General features: G+C 41.0%; 1 protein-coding gene across 6 annotated transcripts in view; it reads right to left on the minus strand.

The window, feature by feature from the left end:
- The window catches only part of HERC2 (HECT and RLD domain containing E3 ubiquitin protein ligase 2), a 233,164-nt gene extending 214,214 nt beyond the window's left edge, over nt 1-18,950 (minus strand). For 3 of the 6 annotated variants that reach the window (XM_059875434.1, XM_010801781.3, XM_010801780.3), the window contains exons 1-3: nt 18,606-18,950; nt 17,707-17,809; nt 5,902-6,016 (exon numbers count right to left, since the gene is read on the minus strand). In XM_059875434.1, the coding sequence (XP_059731417.1) occupies nt 5,902-6,016; nt 17,707-17,778 (187 nt within the window). In that variant the 5' untranslated portion in view covers nt 17,779-17,809; nt 18,606-18,950. Of the gene's footprint in view, nt 1-5,901; nt 6,017-17,706; nt 17,810-18,605 lie in introns of those variants that run through there. The other 3 variants (XM_010801779.4, XM_015474311.3, NM_001206081.2) reach the window with 3 other exon arrangements.
- Between the last annotated feature and the right edge of the window lie 3,088 nt (nt 18,951-22,038).

Consider the following 22,038-nt stretch of genomic DNA (forward strand, 5'->3'; position numbering starts at 1 on the left):
TTTCTCTATGATTCAATGAATTATGGCAATTTGATCTCTGGTTCCTCTGCTTTTTCTAAATTCAGCTTGTACATCTATCTGGAAGTTCTAGATTCACATACTGCTGAAGCAGAGCTTGAAGGATTTTGAGCACACCCTTACTAGATGTGAAATGAGCACAACTGTACGACAGTCTGAACATTCTTTGGCATTATCCTTCTTTAGGATTAGAATGAAAATAGACCTTTTCCAGTCCTGGGGCCACTGCTGAGTTTTCCAAATTTGCTAACATACTGAGTGCAGCAATTTGACAGCATCACCTTTTAGAATTTTAAACAGCTCAACTGAAATTCCATCACCTCCACTAGGTTTGTTTGTAGTTATGCTTCCTAAGGCCCACTTGACTTCAGTCCAGGATGTATGGTTCTAGACACGTGATCACACCATCATGGTTATCCAGGTCACTAAGACCTTTCCTGTATAGTTCCTCTGTGTATTCCTGTCACCTCTTCTTAATCTCTTCTGCTTCTGTTAAGTTCTTGCTATTTCTGTTCTTTTTTGTTGCCCATTTCTGCATGAAATGTTCCCGTGGTATCTCCAATTTTTTTGAAGAGATCTCTAGTCTTTCCCATTCTATTGTTTTCCTTTACTTTTTTGCATTGTTCGTTAAAGAAGGCTTTCTTATCTCTCACTGCTATTCTCTGGAACTAAGCATTCAGTTCGGTATATCTCTTCCTTTCTCAGCCTCCTCAAACAACCATTTTTGCCTTTGTGTATTTTTCTTTGGGATGGTTTTGATTACTTCCTCCTGTACAATATTACGAACCTCTGGCCATCATTCTTCAGGCACTCTGTCTACCAGATCTAATTCCTTGAATCAATTTGTCACCTCCACTGTATAATCATAAGGGATTTAATTTGGGTCATTAACAGACTGGCCTAGTGGTTTTCCCTACGTTCTTCAATTTAAGCCTGAATTTGCAATAGGGAGCTCATGATCTGAGCCACAGTCAGCTCCAGGTCTTTTTTCTGTGGACTGCACAGAAATTCTCCATCTTTGCCTACAAAGGACATAATCAATCTGATTTCGGTATTGACCTCTAGTGACGTCCATGTGTAGAGTCATCTCTTGTGTCACTGAAAAAAGGGTGTTTACTATGACCAGTGTGTTAGTGTTTGCTCTGATTCATTTTATATTCCAAGGCCAAACCTGACTGTTATTCTGGGTATCCCTTGACTTCCTGCTTTTGAATTCCAATCTTCTATGTGAAAAGGACAAAATAAGGAATCTTTTTTTGATGTTAGTTATAGAAGGTCTTGTAGGTCTTCAAAGTACCAGTCAACTTCAGCTTCTCTGGCATCAAGGAGGCTGGGACATAGACTTCCGTTTACTGTGATGTTGAACGGTTTGCCTTGGAAAATAAACCGAGATCATTCTGTCATTTTTGAGACTGAATCGAAATACTGCATTTTGGACTCTTTTGTTGACTATGAGGGCTACTCCCTTTGTTCTAAAGGATTCTTGCCCACAGTAGTAGATATAATAATCATCTGAATTAAATTCACCCATTCCCATTCATTTTAGCTCACTGATTGCTGAGATATCAATGTTCGTTCTTGCCATCTCCTGCTTAAGGACCTCCAAGTTACCCTGATTCACAGATCTAACATTCCAGGTTACAATGCAATATTGTTCTTTACAGCACCGGACTTTACTTTCACCACCAGATACATCCACAGTTGAAATGAAAGTCATTTCAGCTTTGGCCCAAATGCTTCATTCTTTCTAGAGCTACTACTAATTGCCTTCTGCTCTTGCCCAGTAGCATACTGGACACCTTCCAACCTAGGGGCTCATCTTCCAGTGTCATATCTTTTTGCTTTTTCATACTGTTCATGGGGTTCTTGCGGCAAAAATACTGGAGTGGTTAGCCATTCCCCTGCTTGAGTGGACCACATTTTGTCAGAATTCTTCATTATGACCTGCCTGTCTCATGTGGCCCTGAACCACATGGCTTACAGCTTCACTGAGGCATGCAAGTCCCTTCACCACGAAAAGGTTATGATCCACAAAGGGGGAATATCAGACCACCTTACCTGGATCCTGAGAAACCTGTACATGGGTGAAACACAATTGGACAAGGAACTGGTTTAAAATTGGGAAAGGAGTAAAACAAGGCTATATACTGTCACCCTGTTTATTTAACTTTTATGCAGAGTACATTAAGCAAAATGCTGGGCTGGATGAATCACAGAATGGAATTAAGATTGCTGGGAGAAATATCTACAATCTCAGCTGTCCGAATGATATCACTCTAACAGCAGAAAGTGAAGAGGAACTGAAGAGCCTCTTGATGAAGGTGAAAGAACAGAGTGACAAAGCTAGCTTGAAACTCAACATTCAAAAAACTAAGATCATAGCATCCAGTCCTGTAACTTCACAGCCAACAGAAGGGGAAAGGGTAGAAGCAGTGACAAATTTTATTTTCCTGGGCTCCAAAATTACTATGGATGGTGACTGCAGCCATGAAATTCAAAGATGTTTGTTCCCTAGAAGGAAAGCAATGTCAAACCTAGACAGCATATTAAAAAGCAGAGATATCACTTAAGCTCTGTAAAGTCAAAGCCATGGTTTTTCTAGTAGTCATGTATGGATGTGAGAGTTGGCCCATTAAGAAGGCTGAGTGCCAAAGAATGGATGCTTTCGAATTGTGGTTCTAGAGAAGGCTCTGGAGAGTCCCTTGGACTGCAAGGAGATCCAACCAGTCAATCCTGCTGCTGTTGCTGCTGCTGCTGCTGCTAAGTCGCTTCAGTCGTGTCCGACTCTGTGCGACCCCAGAGACGGAAGCCCACCAGGCTCCCCTGTCCTTGGGATTCTCCAGGCAAGAACACTGGAGTGAGTTGCCATTTCCTTCTCCAATGAATAAAAGTGAAAAGTGAAAGGGAAGTCACTCAGTCGTGTCCGACTCTTAGCGACCCCATGGACTACAGCCTACCAGACTCCTCCATCCATGGGATTTTCCAGGCAAGAGTATTGGAGTGGGGTGCCATTGCCTAGGATATCAATCCTGAATATTCATTGGAAGGATTGATGCTTAAGCTTCAAAACTTTGGCCACCTGATGCAAAGAGCCAACTCATTGGAAAAGACCCTGATGCTGGGAAAGACTGAATTCAACAGGAAGAGGGCAGCAGAAGATGAGATGCTTAAGACAGCTTAACTAACTCAATAGACGTGAATCGGAGCAAACTCTGGGAGATAGATGAAGGGCAGGGAAACCTGACATGCTGCAATCCATGGGGTTGCAAAGAGTCATCAGACGGGTCTTACTGACTGAACAACAACAAAATAATGTACACGCTCTTGGGAATTCCCTGAAAGTCCAGTGGTTAAGACTCTGCAGTTTCCCTGCCAGGGGCCTTGGTTTGAAACCTGGTTGGAGAACTGAGGTCCCACAAGCTGCTATATAATGCAGCCACCCCCCCCCAAAAAAAAGACCATGGTCTTAAAAATGAAATTAGGTGTATAAATCTATCTATTAAAAAAAGTATTTTTTCATAACAAAAAGCATATATCATGTCTTATTAAAAACAATAACTTTTACTGTGTCAAGAAAAAATATTAATTTGGGACCTACATAAAGAACAATTACACTTTGCTTTCTTTTATTTTTTTAAATTTATTTACTTTTGGCCCTTCTGGGTCCTTGTTGCTGTCCTCAGGCTTTCTCTGGATGCGGAGAGTGGGCACTACTCTCCAGTTTCAGTGTGCAGGCTTCTCATCTTAGCGGCTTCTCTTGTTGTGGAGCCTAGGCTCTAGGGCATGAAGGCTTCAGTAGCTGCAGCTCCCAGGCTCTAGTTTTGGTGCACAGGCTTAGTTGCTCTGTGGCATATGGGATCTTCTCGGACATGGGATCAAACCCGTGTCTCCTGCATTGGCAGAAGGATTCTTTACCACTGATCCATCAGGGAGGCCCTACACTTTGCTTTCTAACCACATATTTTTTAATCTAACCACTATTAGTCATCAAATGCAATGAATAAGAAATAGACTTTGAATTTTTCCATGTAATTAGTTTTTCTCAGAATATCTTTTAGAACTAATATTTCACAAAAAACGTTTTAAAAAGTATGTTTTAATGCATTAATACTGGAAGGACAGGACGAAAAGGCACAAAAACTTCAAAAGTATACAGAATGAACTACTAAAACTAATAAATCATTACAAACTGAAACAAACATGTAACGTGATTACATGATACTATTTACATGAAAGTGTAGAACAGGCAAAACCAATCCACAACAGAAAAAGATCAGATCAGTGGTTGCCTATGAGTAGAGAGGGCAGGACGGAGCCAGTAAGGGGCACGTGAGAACCTTCAAAGTAGGAGTTCCAATAAGTGGTTGGTTACACCAATTATGTCTGTTGAAACTTATGGAACAGGAAACTCAAAACATATTTTATTATGGGTAAGTTCTGCCCTAAAGACAAAAAGCTACACTGAAGTCAATCTTGTTAATAATATGCATGAAGTGTCTAAGGAAGTCAGGTAAGACGCACCAGTGGACAGAGGATAGATTAGTATGATCCGGGGGATGAGTGTGCACCTGCTCACTGTACAGACCTGTCCGTTGTTGTGGGTGCATGGAAGTTTTCACAATAAAATATCAGGAAAAAAAATGAGCTCACTCTGCTAGACACTGTAACTGAAAAGATATATTGTTTTTCCAATGTATTTTCAAGTGGACACTATTCTAATTCATTCTACGAAAAGTTACTTTCTTTTTTCTTTTTTTAATGTGGACCATTTTTAAAGCCTTTCTTTAATTTGTTACAATTATTGCTTCCCTTTTATGCTTTGGTTTTTGGCTGCAGGCATGTAGCTCTCCAACCAGGGACTGAACCCGCACCCCCTGCATCAGAAGGTGAAGTCCTATCCACTGGACAGCCGGGGAAGTCCCACTTCTTTCTAAAATAACTTTATCCATCCTGATGATTTTCAAATAGGAGGACTATAAACTTCAGCAGTGGGTCTCAAGTAGGGTTGTTCAGATTCTACAGGTTTGGGGTGGGTATAGGCATCCATTTCTTTTTAAAGTCTAAACAGTGATTCTGATTCACAGCCAAAGTCAAGAACAACAGACTTCACTGCGTTTTCATAATCCTATCCCCAACAAGACTGTTCACTGATACTTCCCTGCACAGACAAATACAATAAAAGTCCACAGGCCAAAGGCTTCCAAAAAGTGTTTTATACACTCCCACAGGATAGTCACAGGGGTTTCCCAGGTAGTGTAGTGGAGAAGACTGCCTGGCAATGCATGAAACGCAAAAGACAGGCTTCAATCCCTGGGTCAGGAAGACCCCCTGGAGGAAACAATGGTAACCCATTCCAGTCTTCTCACCTAGAAAATCCCATGGACAGAGGAGAATCCCAGGCTACAGCCCATGGAGTTGCAGAGTCAGACACGACTGAACGCGCGTGCGCACGCACGCGCACACACACACACACACGCACACACACGCACACACACGCACAGGGTAGTCATGTTGGAAAATTTCAGAATACTATTTCCACTCAACCTCATAAAAACCACAATTTATAGTTAGCCAAAGCAAGGTATATTTCAAAACTTAGAGGAAAAAACAATAAGTGGAGTTCCCAGAAGCTGCAAATGAGACATCAGAGGAAGGACACCACAGCAGGTGGCTCTGCAATTAAAAAGCCTTCAATTTGAGTAGAACAACAAAATTCAGGAAGCGCCTAATATTAATTATCATTTAGGCATTTCCAAAGTGAAAGCAAAACTTCAGAGTTATACTCAGCCACACTCCTGTCCATACAGCACATTCTAAAATTTCTATAGAATTCAATTTATAAAGGTCTTCAAAAAATGAAAAATATTAGTTAAAGGCCCTTACCTTTTCTAGGAGGAAGCTCTCCATTTTGTGATAGTTCTGTCCCAGTATATACAATTTCTCCATCTTTAACCATTTCATTCCACAGACCACAGAGTCCATCTCTTGTGAATGCAAGCTGGTAATGACAAAAAAAATAAATTCAGAGTGATCATACTCACAATGCAATTTTTAAAGAATAATGTGAAAAAAAAAATCTCACTTATTATTCAGTCATTCAGCATTTAACGAAAACTGTCCCAAGGTACACAGTTAAGTGAACAAGGTACCATACACAGTATTTTACATACTAAGTTTTACTTAAGATACAAGATAAAAGACACATGTGGGCACATGCTCTGGAAAGATAAGCCAGTCACAAATAATGTGATCACTTATAGGAAGGGGAACATGGGTAGAAGGCAGGAGAGGTGAATGAAAGCAAGATTTTGAGTTTACCTTACATGCAAGTTAACCTGTTTATTAAGAAAACTACACTTCACCCTTGAATAACCTGGAGGTTTATCCAAATATAACTTTGATAGTGAGCCAGGAATACTTAGGTTTGCACCAAAAAAGCTGCTCAAAGCCTGATAGGAACTCCTCCACAGGCCAAACTGAGAATAATTTTGAACAGCAAAATATATAACAACTATATTAGACTGAAATAGTAAATAAAAACATGAGTCCATACTGATATTCAAAGACAAAATAACATTCTCACAAAAAGTGCTCTTGGCTGTCCACATTTGGGAGTCAGAAAAGGTTTCCCAGAGCAAGCAGTCATTGACCAAGGGTCGGGGCACAGTGAACACCCACAGAAAGCATTCATTCTGAAAGCTGCAGGTACAGTAGAAACCCTCTTCTCAGACAGACAATACACTTTACACTAAAACAAACACATCTGTTTGCCCACCTTTCAATGGAAGGCCAGGGCCTTTTCTTGGCTCACAAGTCCACTAGCTTGTTCCTTGCCATCAGTCCCGCATACACCACTCTCATGAAGCACTCACTATTTCCAGACTCACCAAGAACTGAAGGGCACTTTGTGAACAATCTTAGTACACAATTCTTCTACAAGACATCTCCCCCAATCCTTATCAATTCTCTCTTTCCTAACCTGCACAAGTAATTTTTTCAGCATCTCAGTTTTACCCAAGCAATGTGTAGTAGGCAAATCTAAGATGCCCTAAAGAGTCTTACCCCCTGGCACACACACACCCTGGGTAATCCTCTCTCTGAGTTTAGGCAGGACCTCCGAACACAGGAGAGGACATCACAACTGGACTAGGTTTTGTTTCTTTCTGTGGCAAAGGTGAAGGAATTTCCCATATACAATTAAGGTCTCACATCAGCTAATATCTAGTCAATCAAAAGGAAAATTATCCTAGGGTCATGTGAGGTAAAAGCCCTTAAGAGAATGGGACCCTCCAGAAGAGACGCTCTCCACAGCCACTGCCATGAGCTGCCTATGAAGAGGGGTGTCTCCTAGGAGGCCACAACTCAGTCCCACAGTCCCACAAACTGAATCCCGCCAACAAGGACACCAATAAAACCCTAGATGAGAATGCAAACTGGTCAGCACCCTGACTGCAGCCTGTGAGTCCTAAAGCAGAAGACCCAGCTAAGCCATGGTCAGACTCCTGATCCACAGAGAAAAGGAGCAGAGAGTACACTGAGTTGTTTCAACTGAACATTTTCTGGTCAGTGACTTGTTACACAGCAATAGAAAACCAAATTGACAACCGACTTAGTTCTCATAGAAGCAACAACTTTCTCTCAGCACTCATATTTGTTCACATCACTGAATGAGACAACTGCCATAAACATGCTTAAGACCAAAATACACGACTGCTGGCAAAAGTATCAACTAGCAGAGGGGGAAGTAAATACTTCCTAAAAAGTGAGCCACAAACATTCAGGACCCCTGCTGTTTTAACACATGATGGAAAGGTCTGGCTCACCTGCTGACCTGGATAAGAGGAGGGACCTAAGACCTCTCCCTGGGCTCAGTCCAGGCCCACGTGGCCACACAGGCTGGGAATCAAACAATGACCAGACTAAACAGCCCCACGTGTGCTGCACTTGAGCAGTTACCTGCCACCTTTGGGGGCTCCAGGAAATAAATGACCACACATCCGGTCGTAACTCAGTGTCAGAGCAGTGGACCAGGACAGAGGAAGAAACCAAACACAGAGAATACAGGATGAGAGCTTAAGTCAAGACAAAAAAGAGTATTTAAGACATTTCAGATCAAATGGGACAGACCAGATGTGAAAAACAGGGTAGAGAACAGACAAAATGACAGAATTCGCTCAGTTTTAACCACTGACACTTGCACCAACTACTGAACATAAACATGGAGATCCTCTCCCCGTGCACACACATACACATACACACAATACACATACACTGCAAACACAAATCCCGATCTTAGCAGAGGGTTCAGGGCTAGAGATCCAAACCTGGAAGGCATCAGCAAATGGGCTGCAGACCTGGAGAAGATGCCCACACCCAAGGAGGGAGGGTCCTCAGCCCTGACGGCCCACTAGGATTACCCCAGGGTGGCTGGGGATGATACAATTATTAAAGAACAGGCCGAGGAAGCCCCATTTACATGAAGACAAGAATCATCACTATCGTCCTTTCTTTCTCTCATCACTTTAGTAGTGTTGGGAAGGATGGGGGTAGGGCAGAAGCTGTGTGGAAGGTAGAAACTGGGTGTCTGGAGGGATACCCACTGTAAAAGCCTCCTAGGAGCCGGGGACATGAACTCAAGTAACCACCACACAAACTACAATGATTCAGGCATCTGAAAGGATTCAAGGAAGGAGGGAACATTGCTAAGGTAACAAAGCAAGCTTCCCTGGAGGAAGCCTTGAAAGAGTTGGACTGTGAAAGGCAGAGATGAAGTCCCTGGGAGAGCATTCCAAGGCACTGGAGGAAAGCACAGGATCCCAAGGAGAAAGAAACTGGGAAACAATCATGGCACTGGAAAAAGAGCATGCACAAGCAATACAATTCACTTAAATTTGTCAGTTTAAGAGTATTTGTACAACAGTCTACAAATAGTTTGTTTTGGGGCTTCCCTGTTGGCTCCGTGGTAAAGAATCCCTACATGGGAGACATGGGTTTAATTCCTGACCCAGGAAGACCCTACATCATGCGGAGCAACTAAGCCCATGCACCGCAACTACTGAGCTCGTGCTCTAGAGCCCAGAAGCAGCAACTACCGAGTGCATCGACAGCCCGTGCTCCAAAACAGAAGCCACCACCACGAGATGCCCAAACACCCCAACCAGAGAGTAAACCCCACCTGCCACAACTGGAGAGAAGCCCGAGAGCAGTGAAGATCCAGCACAACCAAAAATAAATTTTTAAAAAATCCTGACCTTATTAGTAGCTAATTTACAAAAACATTCCCAATGGCTAACAATACAGTTCTTAAATTTTAACTTTTTTCATACAGAATCCAGATATCTCTAATTAGTATTATTCATTCTGAGGATCCTTTACCAATTTGCTCTTATATTCTTAACTCATACCTCTAAAATGACATAACAGGTAAAGGCATTTTCATCCTGAAAAGAAGCCAACAAGGCAGGGGGTAGTAACAGGGCCAATTTTGAGAGACAGTAACTAAAACTTAGCAGTTCAATTACCTGACCAAGGTCACCAAGATCACCAAGGTCATCAGTTTGGGGGAAGAAGCCAAACTCTCCAGCTTGTTTTCTTCTCATCAACATGAACCAACAGGTGCAGTAAGGAGGCCTGGGGGAGCCACTGAAGGGGCCACAATATTTGAAAACCAAACAGAATCGGGCAAGAGGTCTTTTAAGGTATCTATTAACATGATCACTCAGAACTGTGTAATTATGCAATATAATTCAAAATAGAATGTGCCCAATGAAATGGCATTAACTTATAGTTTAGATATTTATTTTTTCTATCTTTAAAATATTTTTGAAATGTGATTTGTTCAAATATTTGCAGATGACTATAAAGATATCTAGCTTTTTTCTTAGCTGTGCAGAAAAATACCTTCTAAACACCTGTTGAACACAGGATAACCTATCAATTCCAAACAAATTTAAGAATGACAAATTCTAGAAAGAAAGAAATTCTGGGAAAGTCACAAGAAAACATAAAGTACATCAGTTTGAAGATATCCAAGCAGCAAGGAAGAACAAACCTAAGACCCAAGAGAGAGCAGCCCAAGGCGCTGAAGACTGCCTCCTGAGGCACATGCCAACTCTGCAAGTAGAGCTGAGACCAAGCAGACCTCACTGGAGCTGCTGAGAAAGGACGGAGCCCTGGTCCTCACAGGGGAGAAGCCTGGTAAACACGCCATACCTTGAACAGAACCTCCAAGGGCCACATACACAGAAGCACAGGTAAAGTGCAAGCAGACTGACAGGAGCCCAGCTCTGAATCATCACAGCTCCATATTGCTCTGCAGTAACCTGGAGTCACTAGTGTTACTAGCTTGACAGATTCTCTCTGGAGAAGAGATCATTATCCAGGGCCTCAAATGACCACAACAATTTTTCACATACAATACCTAGAACTCAAAAATAATAATAAGATAAGACTACTGCTACTGCTGCTGCTGCTGTTGCTAAGTCACTTCAGTCGTGTTTGACCCTGTGCAACCCCATAGACAGCAGCCCACCAGGCTCTGCCGTCCCTGGGATTCTCCAGGCAAGAACACTGGAGTGGGTTGCCATTTCCTTCTCCGATGCATGAAAGTGAAAAGTGAAAGTAAAGTCGCTCAGTCACACCTGACTCTTAGCAACCCCATGGACTACAGCCTACCAGGCTCCTCCATCCACCGGGTTTACCAGGCAAGAGTACTGGAGTGGGGTGCCACGGCCTTCTCTGAAGATAAGACTACATAACTAAAAAAATGGAAAAAAATAAATAAATAAAAATGGAAGTCAGCATAAACAAATCAAGAGTAGATCAAGAAAACAGAAACAGAGACATACCCTTTCCCTAAAAAGGAAAGCCTAAGTAATGGACTAAAGCAGTGACACTTTCTCTGGAAGGTACCAGCCCAGGGCAGTGAGGGGACATAGCAAGTTACTACACAAGTCAGCAAATTAAGGCCCAGCTAAGAGGCCAAATCTAGCCCACAATCCGATTTTATGATTCTTAGCCCTCAAGCTAAGAGGGGTTTTACATGTCTCAGTGGTTGAAACAATCAAGAGAAGAAAAATATATTTCATGACACATGAAAATTATGACATTCAAATTTCAGTATCCATAAAGTTTCTGGGCCTACCACCACACACTTGTTTCACATACTATCTGTATCTACTTTCACATGACAACGGCAGAGGTGAGCAGTTGTTACAGACAACATATGGCCCATAGAAATATTCACGATTTGGGCCTTTAGAGAAAAGTTTGCTGACTCCTGTTTTACCACACTAGTCCCCACTCCAAGATGTGCTGCAGGCACTTTCACTAGGCAGTGGGGCTCTTAACCAAAGTGCAAGAAGAAACCACAGAACCATCCAAAGAGGGGAAAAAAGGGGGGAGAGGGAGATTAAAATAGCCAGTTCCCTTACCTCTCTTTACCAAGTGGTGCGTGTTCACCTCATGGAAAATGAGCTTCTGCTCTCCCCCACTTTCCAGACTTTGTCACCTACAGCTCCATGGCAGGTGGCTGGGAAGCCACAACCTACGCCTTGTTGTGTGACATTACATCTAAGAGCAGGAATAGAAGGGTGGCCCACAGGCATGCTGGGGTATCAATCCAGAGGGAAAGGAAGATGCAGTGGAGGAATCAAAAAAGGCTGCACAAGGTTTGATGCGTCCAAGCAATTAAAAGATCATGTTAACAATCTCAACAGAGAACTAGAAACTACAGAAAAGTCCCTAATGTGGCAGTTAAGCAAACTGCCAAAACACTTCAAACTCAACATTACAAGAGATGCATTTTAAGGTTTTCCTGGTGGTCCAGTGGTTAAGAATCCACCTGCCAATGCATGGGACATGGGTTCAATCAGTTCGATCTCTGCTCAGGAAAGACCCCATGTGCCACGAAGCAACTAAGTCCATGTGCCACAACTACTGAGCCCGTGCTCTGGAGTCCGAGAGCCACAACCACTGAGCCCGCGTGACTAGAGCCTGTGCTCTGCAACAAGTGAAGTCACCAAAATGAGAAGCCCATGCACTGCAACCAAGAGCAGCCCCTGCTTGCTGCAACTAGAGAAGGCATGTGCACAGCAACCAGGAACCAGACTTGTCAAAAAATAAGTAAGTAAATCTTTTAAATAGATGCATTTTACTAAATATAATTAATTACACCTCAATAAAATGCAGTCATACGAAAATGTGGCAATTCTAAAACAAAAAATACAAATCTAAAATTAAAATGTCAATAAATGAGATCAGATTGGGAAGGCCTGTTCTCCCACCTGTGAAGAATTAACTTCTTTAGTAATTACATCTCTGGTAGAAAGCCAGACCGAATATATCAAACAACTGTTTTCCAACACTGGGCAAAAGATCCAGTGTGATCTGTGATTCCCATGAAGGGCAATAATGAAGTAAGAGTCCAAGCTTAATGCCTAGAAGCAGCTTCCAGACTGTAGCACAGGAAAGAGGAACCCAAATAGAACCCAGAAGTCTTGCTGAAAGGAGGAGCAGATTGCCTGTAAGCAGGTCAAAATGACAAGAATATAGGAGAGGAAGTTGGCTGCAGAGAGAATAATCTCTGGAGCTGGACAGAGGGGCCCCCTTGAGACTCTAGCTGGGTATTGATCTGGGTACAGGTTGAGAACACTACCAAGAATAGGCAAAGCAGCACTAAAAAAGAGCAGGCAGAACCCCAATCAATATTCACAGTCTAGGAAAAGCCTGTTTCCACCAACCAGAACAGAAAGACCTCCCAACACACCAAGCATCAGACAGAGTCCTAAGAAGGACACTGCCTTAATGAGGCAGATAAATAGCCCAAGGTTAAAGGCTGTGCTAGATCAGCCCAAACAAACTTTAGGCTCAATCTTGGAAAGACCAAATTGATTCCAAGTAACTTACAAGCATGTCAGACAAAACTACAGCTCTTCAAGAGAATAAAACAAAATCTAGCACAGAATAACATATTTATTTACAAACTGCTGCTTCAGTCGTGTCTGACTCTGTGCGACCCCACAGACAGCAGCCCAACAGGCTCCTCTGTCCCTGGGATTCTCCAGCCAAGAATACTGGAGTGGGCTGCCATTTCCTTCTCCAATGTATGAAAGTGAAAAGTGAAAGTGAAGTCACTCAGTCATGTCTGACTCTTAGCGACATTCAATAAAAAAATTAACAAGCATGCCAACATATCCTATAACCAGAGCAATAAATCAACAAAAATGATGAAATCAATCAAAATAAACACAGAAACAATAGGGGTGATGGAATTAGCAGACAAGAATGTTAAAAGCTCCACTATAGAGATGTATCATATATTGACAGAGAAAAATATGAACATGATAACAAGTAAAATGGAAGATAGCAATCAGGACTGGAATGGAACCTCTAGAGATGAAAAATAGAGGATCTAAAGTAAAAACTTCAATGCACAGGATTAACTAGACACTGTAGAACAGTTCTAGTCTAATCCACTATGTCTAAGCATACAACTGTTACATGCTATGTTCCATCCTTTATAAAATTCATTTACTCTGGGTCCTATCCGTAACTATAGGTCTGACACCAACCACCAGTCTTTATGTTAATCTACAGTCATTCAGTCATCTAAACATCTTTAGTCTCTATTCACTTCCTCAGGAAGGACTCATGGAAACAATATTTTCTGAGCTCCTACTCATTGATTTTCTTTTCTTGGGTGCCTTAAATATGTTACTCAGCTTTCTTCCAACATAAGGCCTGTTGTCACGTCTGATAATAAACTCATTTTCTTTCCTTTATAATTATTATTAGTCTTTTCCAAGACCCAAAGCTACAAGAAAAAGACTAATTAAATATATAAATCTGACAAAATAATCCAAAATACAGAAAAGATACAAATAACCAAAGTGAAGTCGCTCAGTCGTGTCCGACTCTTTGCGACCCCATGAACTGCAGCCTCCCAAACTCATGAATAAAAAAATGAGGAATGCTACCAATTCTACAGAACGAAAATAAATACAAAAAGTCATTATGAAAATCAAGTAAGTTACCTTTCAATCAAGCAAATACCTTGTATTTACAACACTCTTTTTTTAATTTGGCCAAGCCATATGGCATGTGGGATCTTAGTTCCCCAACCAGGGATCAAACCTGTGACCTCTGCATTGGAAGCACAGTCTTAACTAGAGCACTAGGGAAGTCCCTACAACATTCTTTTATTTCTACGTATCATCTGTCAACTGAAAAATGTGAGATTAGAAATTACCAAGATGTTCATGTTTACATTTTTTAATCTACTAGTATTTCCAAGCATAAAGTGACAAGTTTAATTTTAAAAGCTAATTTTTATGCTGAATCATTTTAAATTGATGATTAGAAGAAAAGAAAAGTTTAATCTGAGTTGAATTACTGATATACTTAACAAATTTGATGGGCCTCAAAAGCATTATACCAAATGAACAAACCTAATTTCACAAGGTCACATACCACATGACATTCTCAAAATGACAAAATTATGGAGATGGAGAACAAATTAGTGCTTGCCAGGGGTCAGAGATGGTAGAGGAAGTGTGAATACAGAGGGACAGCAGGAGGGAGATGTTTGTAGTGATGGAACACTTCTGGATCTCAATTTTAATGGTTACATAAATAGACACATATGATAAAATGGCATAGAACTAGGCACACATTACACCAATGTCAGTTTCCTGGTTTTAACACTGTACCTAAGACTGCAACACTGAGGGAGTCTGGGAGAAGAGTATACAGTGACCTCTGTACTTCATTTGCAACTTTCTGTGAGTCTATTAATATTTCAAAATAAAAAGTTTTAAAAATTGCCTCACACATATCTAATTTCATGTTTCACCTCAAAGAACCCAAAAATAGAAACTGGAGGAGATTCATTTGAGTACAGTTTATGCAAAAAAGAGCAGGATAATGCCATTCCTGACCCCATGCTCCAAGACACACCTTTAACCTTACATCAAGACTAGCAAATAAGTGTGCACATATCTTTCAAAAATAAAATGTTTTTAAGGGATTATGTACTATTTTTACAGTTCTTTCCCTTAATTGACTTTTTGGTTCACCAAAAAAACTACCAATCACAAAAGACAGGATTTTACTGTAAATATAAAAATGGTAATGGCAATGATTGATGTAACAAATGTAACAAATACTTCTGAGCTCTCTATTTTGTTGCGTCCTCAACAGAATTGTGAAGGAAAATATGACAAATAACGGAACTCCACACAACAACCAGGAAAGAGAACTGAAGAAACAAGAAGCATTATATGTGTAAAAACCAGATATGTGCCTGCCATATAATGGGCACTCCATTAGAGGCAACTGGTTGCAAGGCTTGAGGCATCTAAATATCTCTGATGCAGAAAGTCTAGGATTAGTGTCTATATCCTCCATAATATATACATATTAAAATTTTTAAGTCTCCAAAAACTTTTCCTTTCAAAAATCACTAAAAACCTCAAGGGCATTTCAAATAAAAATAGCCATAGAAAATGTATTTGCTAAACCTTATGACTAAGAAACACGTTTCTACCCCACATACTGTTCATTAACCTGGTATCAATCCTGTTCCCAATACAAAAGCCTACCTAAGGAACGGGACACTTCTCACTCCAGGTGGAAGAGACATCCCCAACTAGATAAGGGTAAAACCTGTCAGCATAAGGCCTGCATCTTATAGGCCTGTCAGCAATAGACAGCATTTGTCTTCAGGAAGGATTCCAAAGAGTAAACTACGTCTAAGTTACTCCTTCAGTTCAGTCGCTCAGTCGTGTCCAACTCTGAACTGCGCAGCACGCCAGGCCTCCCTGACCATCACCAACTCCCAGAGTCTACCCAAACCTACGTCCATCAAGTCAGTGATGCCACCCAACCATCTCATCCTCTGTCGTCCCTTTTCCTCCTGCCCTCAATCTTTCCCAGCATCAGTCTTTCCAAATTCCTTAGGGTAAAACAAGATTCACTCCTCACACTTAGTAAGCAACACTGGAAAAACTGTATAAAACCAAGGTCAGCAATCACTTTTTTCACACTATTTTCACATTTTTCTCACAACTTCAGTAACCATACCACATTTTGCCTCTGATGCACAATCCAAAACCTAAGTCTTGTCACTTATTCCTAGGAGTTTGGAAGACTTTTGTATAGTACTCAAACGTCTAAGAAGCACCAAACACTTTATATTACACTAAATAAATCAAAAGTTAAATGGTAAGCACTTGAAGGTATAAGTGGTATTTTTTTTAACTCATCATAGGCACTCAACTCGACATTAAACTCATTTTAGATCAACATGCTAAAATTCATATTAAGCAGTTACTCGATTATGATTGCTAACAAAATAGAAACTTCATCAGGTAAAGTTCTTTACTTCAATTAAATTTTATATAAAGATAATTCTTAAAGTCAGTTTGTCTGGATGTCATCAATAAAAAATTATCTATCTCTCACCTCCCCCAATCCTGCTGGGGAAAAAAAGTTACTACTATGCCAATTCTTAACTCAATTCTTCTTGATTTTCTTATCTAACATTATGCCATTAATAACAATTTCATCATCCACAACACAGTTCTTAACATTTATTTAGCTCTGCCACCAACTAATACTCAATACTTAAAAAAAAATGTAGGGACCTCCTTGGGGGTCCAGTGTCTAAGACTCTGCACTGCCAATGCAGGGGGCCCCAGTTTGATCCCTGGTCAGAGAACTAGATCCCACATGTTGGAACAAAAGAATTAACATGCTGCAACTAAAAGTCCCACATACCACAACTAAGACCTAGGGCAGTCAAATAAATAATCAATATTATAAATAAATAAATATTTTTTAAAAGAGGGGTAATAATGCTTCAAGTGTCTAAGATCAACTGCTTACAGAATACATGACTTGCATCATACAGTTCAGAAGACTGTATTTAAACAAAGTTAAGATTACTTGAGAAATACTTTAAATAGTTAACCTCAAGGAAGAGGGAAAGAACACAAATACACTGCAAAATTATTTCAGCGATTTCTGAGGGCAATAGCAAGTTACAAAAGCAGTTTTTCCATTTGCAAACAAAACTAATGGGATAAAAAATAGACTACAGAAACATTACTGTTACTGTTTATTGATCATTTCTCAGCAAGTTTGCAATTACCTTAAAAAATAATATTAGAAAATCTATGGTTAACATTTTGTTTTCACACGCTCTTGATACAAAAATCTAAGTACTCCTCTTAAGAACAGTGACAAATAAAAACAAACAGCTCAACTGAATTCATCTCTCCAGAAACACAAACACAGAATGCCATAAAAATGAGTTGAGTTTCTGCAGGACACAATAAATTACTGTATGTCACTTTTCTCCACATAATTAACTGAACATCTCAAAAAGTATCACTAATCTGTCACCAAGGTATGGCTAAGAATGATACAGACCTTGTGAAAAAAAAAAAAAGAAAAAAATGTTTGCATAACTTTTATCTCGTTTCTTGCATTTATAAATAACTGTAATTAAAATGTAGATACACTCTATGAAAACAATAACAAGTACATTTTGAGTTACAGAAAATAAACCTGCTTCTCTAATATGACAAGATCAGATCTGCATGCCCTTATATAACCTTGGAAAGGGTTAACCAGAAATATAACTCTGTAGGTAGGAAGACAAGAGAAAAAAGGCTGTCAAAACCCCACCTGTATATCTGTTTTCAACCATTTGGAGTCAAGTCGAGCCTGAGCAGCCAAACAAAAAGAATCAGAAGGCATCTTTCCCCTGATTTCCTCCCAGTCGTGAAACCTGCAAGCAAGGAATATTACTCAGCCATAAAAAGAACAAAACAATGCCATTTGCAGCAACATAGATGGACCTAGAGATTCTGATACGGAGTGAAGTCAGAGGAAGACAAATATCATATATTGCTTATATGTGTAATCTTAAAGCTACAAATGAACTTATCTACAGAACCGAAATAGAGTTATAGGTATTGAAAATAAACTTATGGGGGACAGGGGTGATAAATTGGGAGATTGGGATTGAGTAGTACACATAAAATAGACAATTAATAAGGACCTAATGTAAAGCACAGGGAACTCTACTCAACTGTAATGGCCTGTATGTGAAAAGAATCTAAAAATAGACTGCACATGTGTATATACCTAACTGATTCACTTTGTGTAGACCTGAAACGAACACAAACACCACCGTAAATCAATTACACCCCACTAAAAATTTTTTAAAACCTGCAATATTGAAGACCTAAACCTCTTCAGAATTTTACAAAGTCCCTCCCGCAAGGTTTAATACAGCAAAAAGAACAGAAATGGAGAAGGGGAGCACTAGGGAGAGGGGAGTCAGAGGAGGAGGGAGAAAGACAGAGGGAGGGAGGAAAAAGCCTACTTCGAGTCCAGGTAAGCGACTCACAGACAGGGTTCGCCCGCGTCTATACTACATGGGCGAGACCTTGAGAATGGACGGTCACAGAGACCAAATCACAATGTCATTTCCTTCCCTTAAATCCAAAAGGTTAACACACAAACTGCAGGAACCCCACGCCTCCACGACAAATGACACCAGCATGCATTATCCGCTTTACCTCAGAGCAGCAACTGGTGCGTGAAATAAATTAATCAAAATTCACGTCTGCAGAAAAATCCAAAACAATAATCACTTGGAAATGAAAAGACAGCCTGAGACGCGCGCCGAAGGCGGTCAGCGCAGGCCCGGGCCCAGCGGCTGTGCCAACGCCCGCCGTGGCCCGGCTTGGCCCGGCCCCGGCCCGCACCGCCCCAGCGGCCGGCCGCCCTCGCCGCACCCCCGCCACCCGGAGTACGAAGACCGTACGGCACAGGCCCCCAGCCGCTTAGCTCCAGCTCGTGCTAACACAGACCAGCCGCCACTGGCTCCGCCGGTGCTCGCAATCCCGGCGTCTCTTGCGGCCGGAGGGGCGGGTCGACGCGGGGCTAAGGCCCACGATGCTCAGCCAATTGCATTGAGGCGTCGCCGCGGGCCCAGCCAATGGGAAAGAGGAACCTCCTCGCCCCTCCTCCCGATTCTCCAATTTTCTTCTATCCTGCTCGTCTTCTCCTTAAGCTCACCCCTCTGCGGTCAGGGCCAACCGAAGACGCCGAGAGGCGGGATTTCCGCCGAATGCACGCACACACGCACGCGCTCCTGACCCGGATTTCGCACTGCGCTCTCAGAAAGCCGTCAAGTGTGGTGGGCGTCCAAGACACCGGACTAGTACAGGGACGTGCGGCCTGGACGGGCGCTGGGGCTAAAAATGAGATTGGGGTCTGCAAGAGCCTCTTTCTGCCTGTCGCACTGAGTGCTGCTGAAACCCTGGGCAGAATACGTGGAGCAGCTGGTGGCAGGGGAATCGGAAAAGGAAGTGAGAGCTTTTAGGTCCACAACCAGCAGCCGAAAAACTAATTCTTAAGAAGTGCAAAACAAATTTATGTAAAGTATGTTATCAGATCATAATGTACTTAACTACAAATCATTAAAAGATACATGCCATGTGATAAACCATAATGGAAAAGAATGTGAAAAAGAATGCGTATATATATATAACTCAGTCCCTTTACTGTACAGCAGGAGACGCAGGAAACGGAATTTCAATTTCTGGATGGGGAAGATACCCTGGAGGAGGAAATGGCAACCCACTCCAGTATTCTTGCGGGGAAAATCCCATGGACAAGAGAAGCCTGATGGGCTAGAACTACTGAGACTACACCACAAAGCTCAGATACTCACAGACGCAATCCAAAGTTACAGTGCCTTGATGCTGAGATGCTGAATTTAGTTCCCAGGGAAGGAACTCTATAGTGCCATTTGCTACTTGGGGTGCAGTCTACCTCTGTAGCAGCTCACAAGCAAAACAAATGCTGAACGCTATTTTCACTCTGCCTGTTTTTCATAAAAGCAAAAATTCTCTGCGATTTCTTTTGGTTAGCGAAAACGGGTAGTAATATAGGGCTTTTCATAAAAGTAACGTGGAGTAAAATAAACTTATGAAAAGGGGTTCCCTCTACCTGAAACAATTGTATACATACAAATTTGACCATTTATATGAAATGGGTTAATTCCATGAAAGTTGTACACTCAAAAAGAAATTGATAACCTGAACAGGACTATACCTATTAAATTGAATTCACAGTTAAAAAATCTTCCAAAAAAGAAACCTCCAGGACCAAATTATTTCATTGGTGGATTCTGGTTCTACTAAATATTTAATAAAGAAGTAACACAAGCTCTTCCAAAAAATTGAAGAGTAGTAAACATTTTCATTATATAAGCCTAATATTATCCTAATAACAAAACCAGAAAAAGGCATTACAAGAAAACTCAAAAGACCAATATGCAAACATATTACTAGATGCAAAAAAAATTTTAGACAGCTTTTTGCAAATGGATTCCACCAACATACAGAAAGAATAACACAGCCTAAGTGGAGTAATTCACCATGAGATGATCTCAACAGCAAAAAAAAAAAAATGCTTTTGACAAAATCCAACATTTCATTATAAAAACTCAGCAACATAGAAAGAGAACTCCACCTGATAATGAACACTTATGAAAACCTGCATGCAAGCCAAAACAGTCTTGTAAAAGAACAAAGGTGGAGGACTCACACCATCTGATATGAAAACCTACTACAAAACTATATAAACAAAACTTTTAATACTTCCAAAAGGATAAAAATATACATCAATGGATTAGAATACAGAATAAACATTCATAATCTGGTCAGTTGATTTCTGACAAGACTACTCAGTAATGAAAGGACAGCCTTTTCTATAAACGATTCTGGGAAAACTGAATATCCACATGCAAAAGAATGAAGTTGGACCCTTGCCTTATATATTCCATATATAAAAATTAACTCAAAATTAATCAAATCTAAAAGTAAGAACTAGAAATATAAAACTCTTAGAAAAACACATGGGAGAAAACGTCACCTTCATGACATTGAATTTAGCAATGATTTCTTAGACAATGACACCAAAAGCACAAGCAACAACAGCAACAAATAGACACGTTGAATAAACTTAAAGCTTTGCTTATCCCTAATGTTATTTAGGTTCCTACTTCTCATCCTTTTCCCCCACCTAAACCCTTTGGAACTTATAGACTATCATCCACAACATCTTCAATTGATTTTTTAATATTCTCCTCATGTTACTTTTCTAATGAAAAATTTGTTGTCCCCTGTAGAAAAAATCAGTCACTTTTTATTCTTGCACATATGTACTTCTTAGGGCATGAAGTTGTTCCTGTCACTTTTAAACTGTTTTTCCTTCTGCTTCACTTAAGAAAACAAAACCCAAACTTCTTTGAAAGTGAAAGTTACTCAGGCATGTCCGACTCTCTGCAACTCCATGGACTTTACAATCCGTGGAATTCTTCAGGCCAGGGGATCTTCCCAACCCAGGTCTCCTGCATTGCAGGCAGATTCTTTACCAGCTGAGCCACAAGGAAAGCCCAAGAATACTGGAGTGGGTAGCCTATCCCTTCTCCCGGGGATCTTCCTCACTCAGGAATCAAACCAGGGTCTCCAGCATTGCAGGTGGATTCTTTACAAACTGAGCCATAAGGGAAGCCCTTACTATAAGACTATACTATCGTCTGCTTCTGATTGCAATAATCCACACTCCTTTTCATCACCTCTCATGTTCGCTGAAGAACAGGAATCACTCATCCAGTTCCCTAACCTCTCAGGACCACCCTTTCTTCCTGCTCCACCTGAGCCATTAACCACCCTGATCAGTTCCATTCACCAAATCTCCTTGAACATCACAACTGTGGGCCTCTGACTCTTTGATCACCACATCTTGTCTTTCTAGTTCACTTCCTCTAGTAACTATGCCAACAATCTTCAACCCCTTTAGGAGTCCTGAGTCACAGTCTCACTTTTTTTTTTTTTTTTTTTTGCCAAGTTAAATTTTGCAGCCCAGAATATCACTTGCCCATAATCTCTAACCACTTGCACCCCTCTCCCTCCATTGCACTTCCGTGGGAAACCTCAG

This window comes from Bos taurus, chromosome 2, assembly GCF_002263795.3.
Source record: "Bos taurus isolate L1 Dominette 01449 registration number 42190680 breed Hereford chromosome 2, ARS-UCD2.0, whole genome shotgun sequence".
In the NCBI taxonomy this organism is placed as follows: Eukaryota; Metazoa; Chordata; class Mammalia; order Artiodactyla; family Bovidae; genus Bos; species Bos taurus.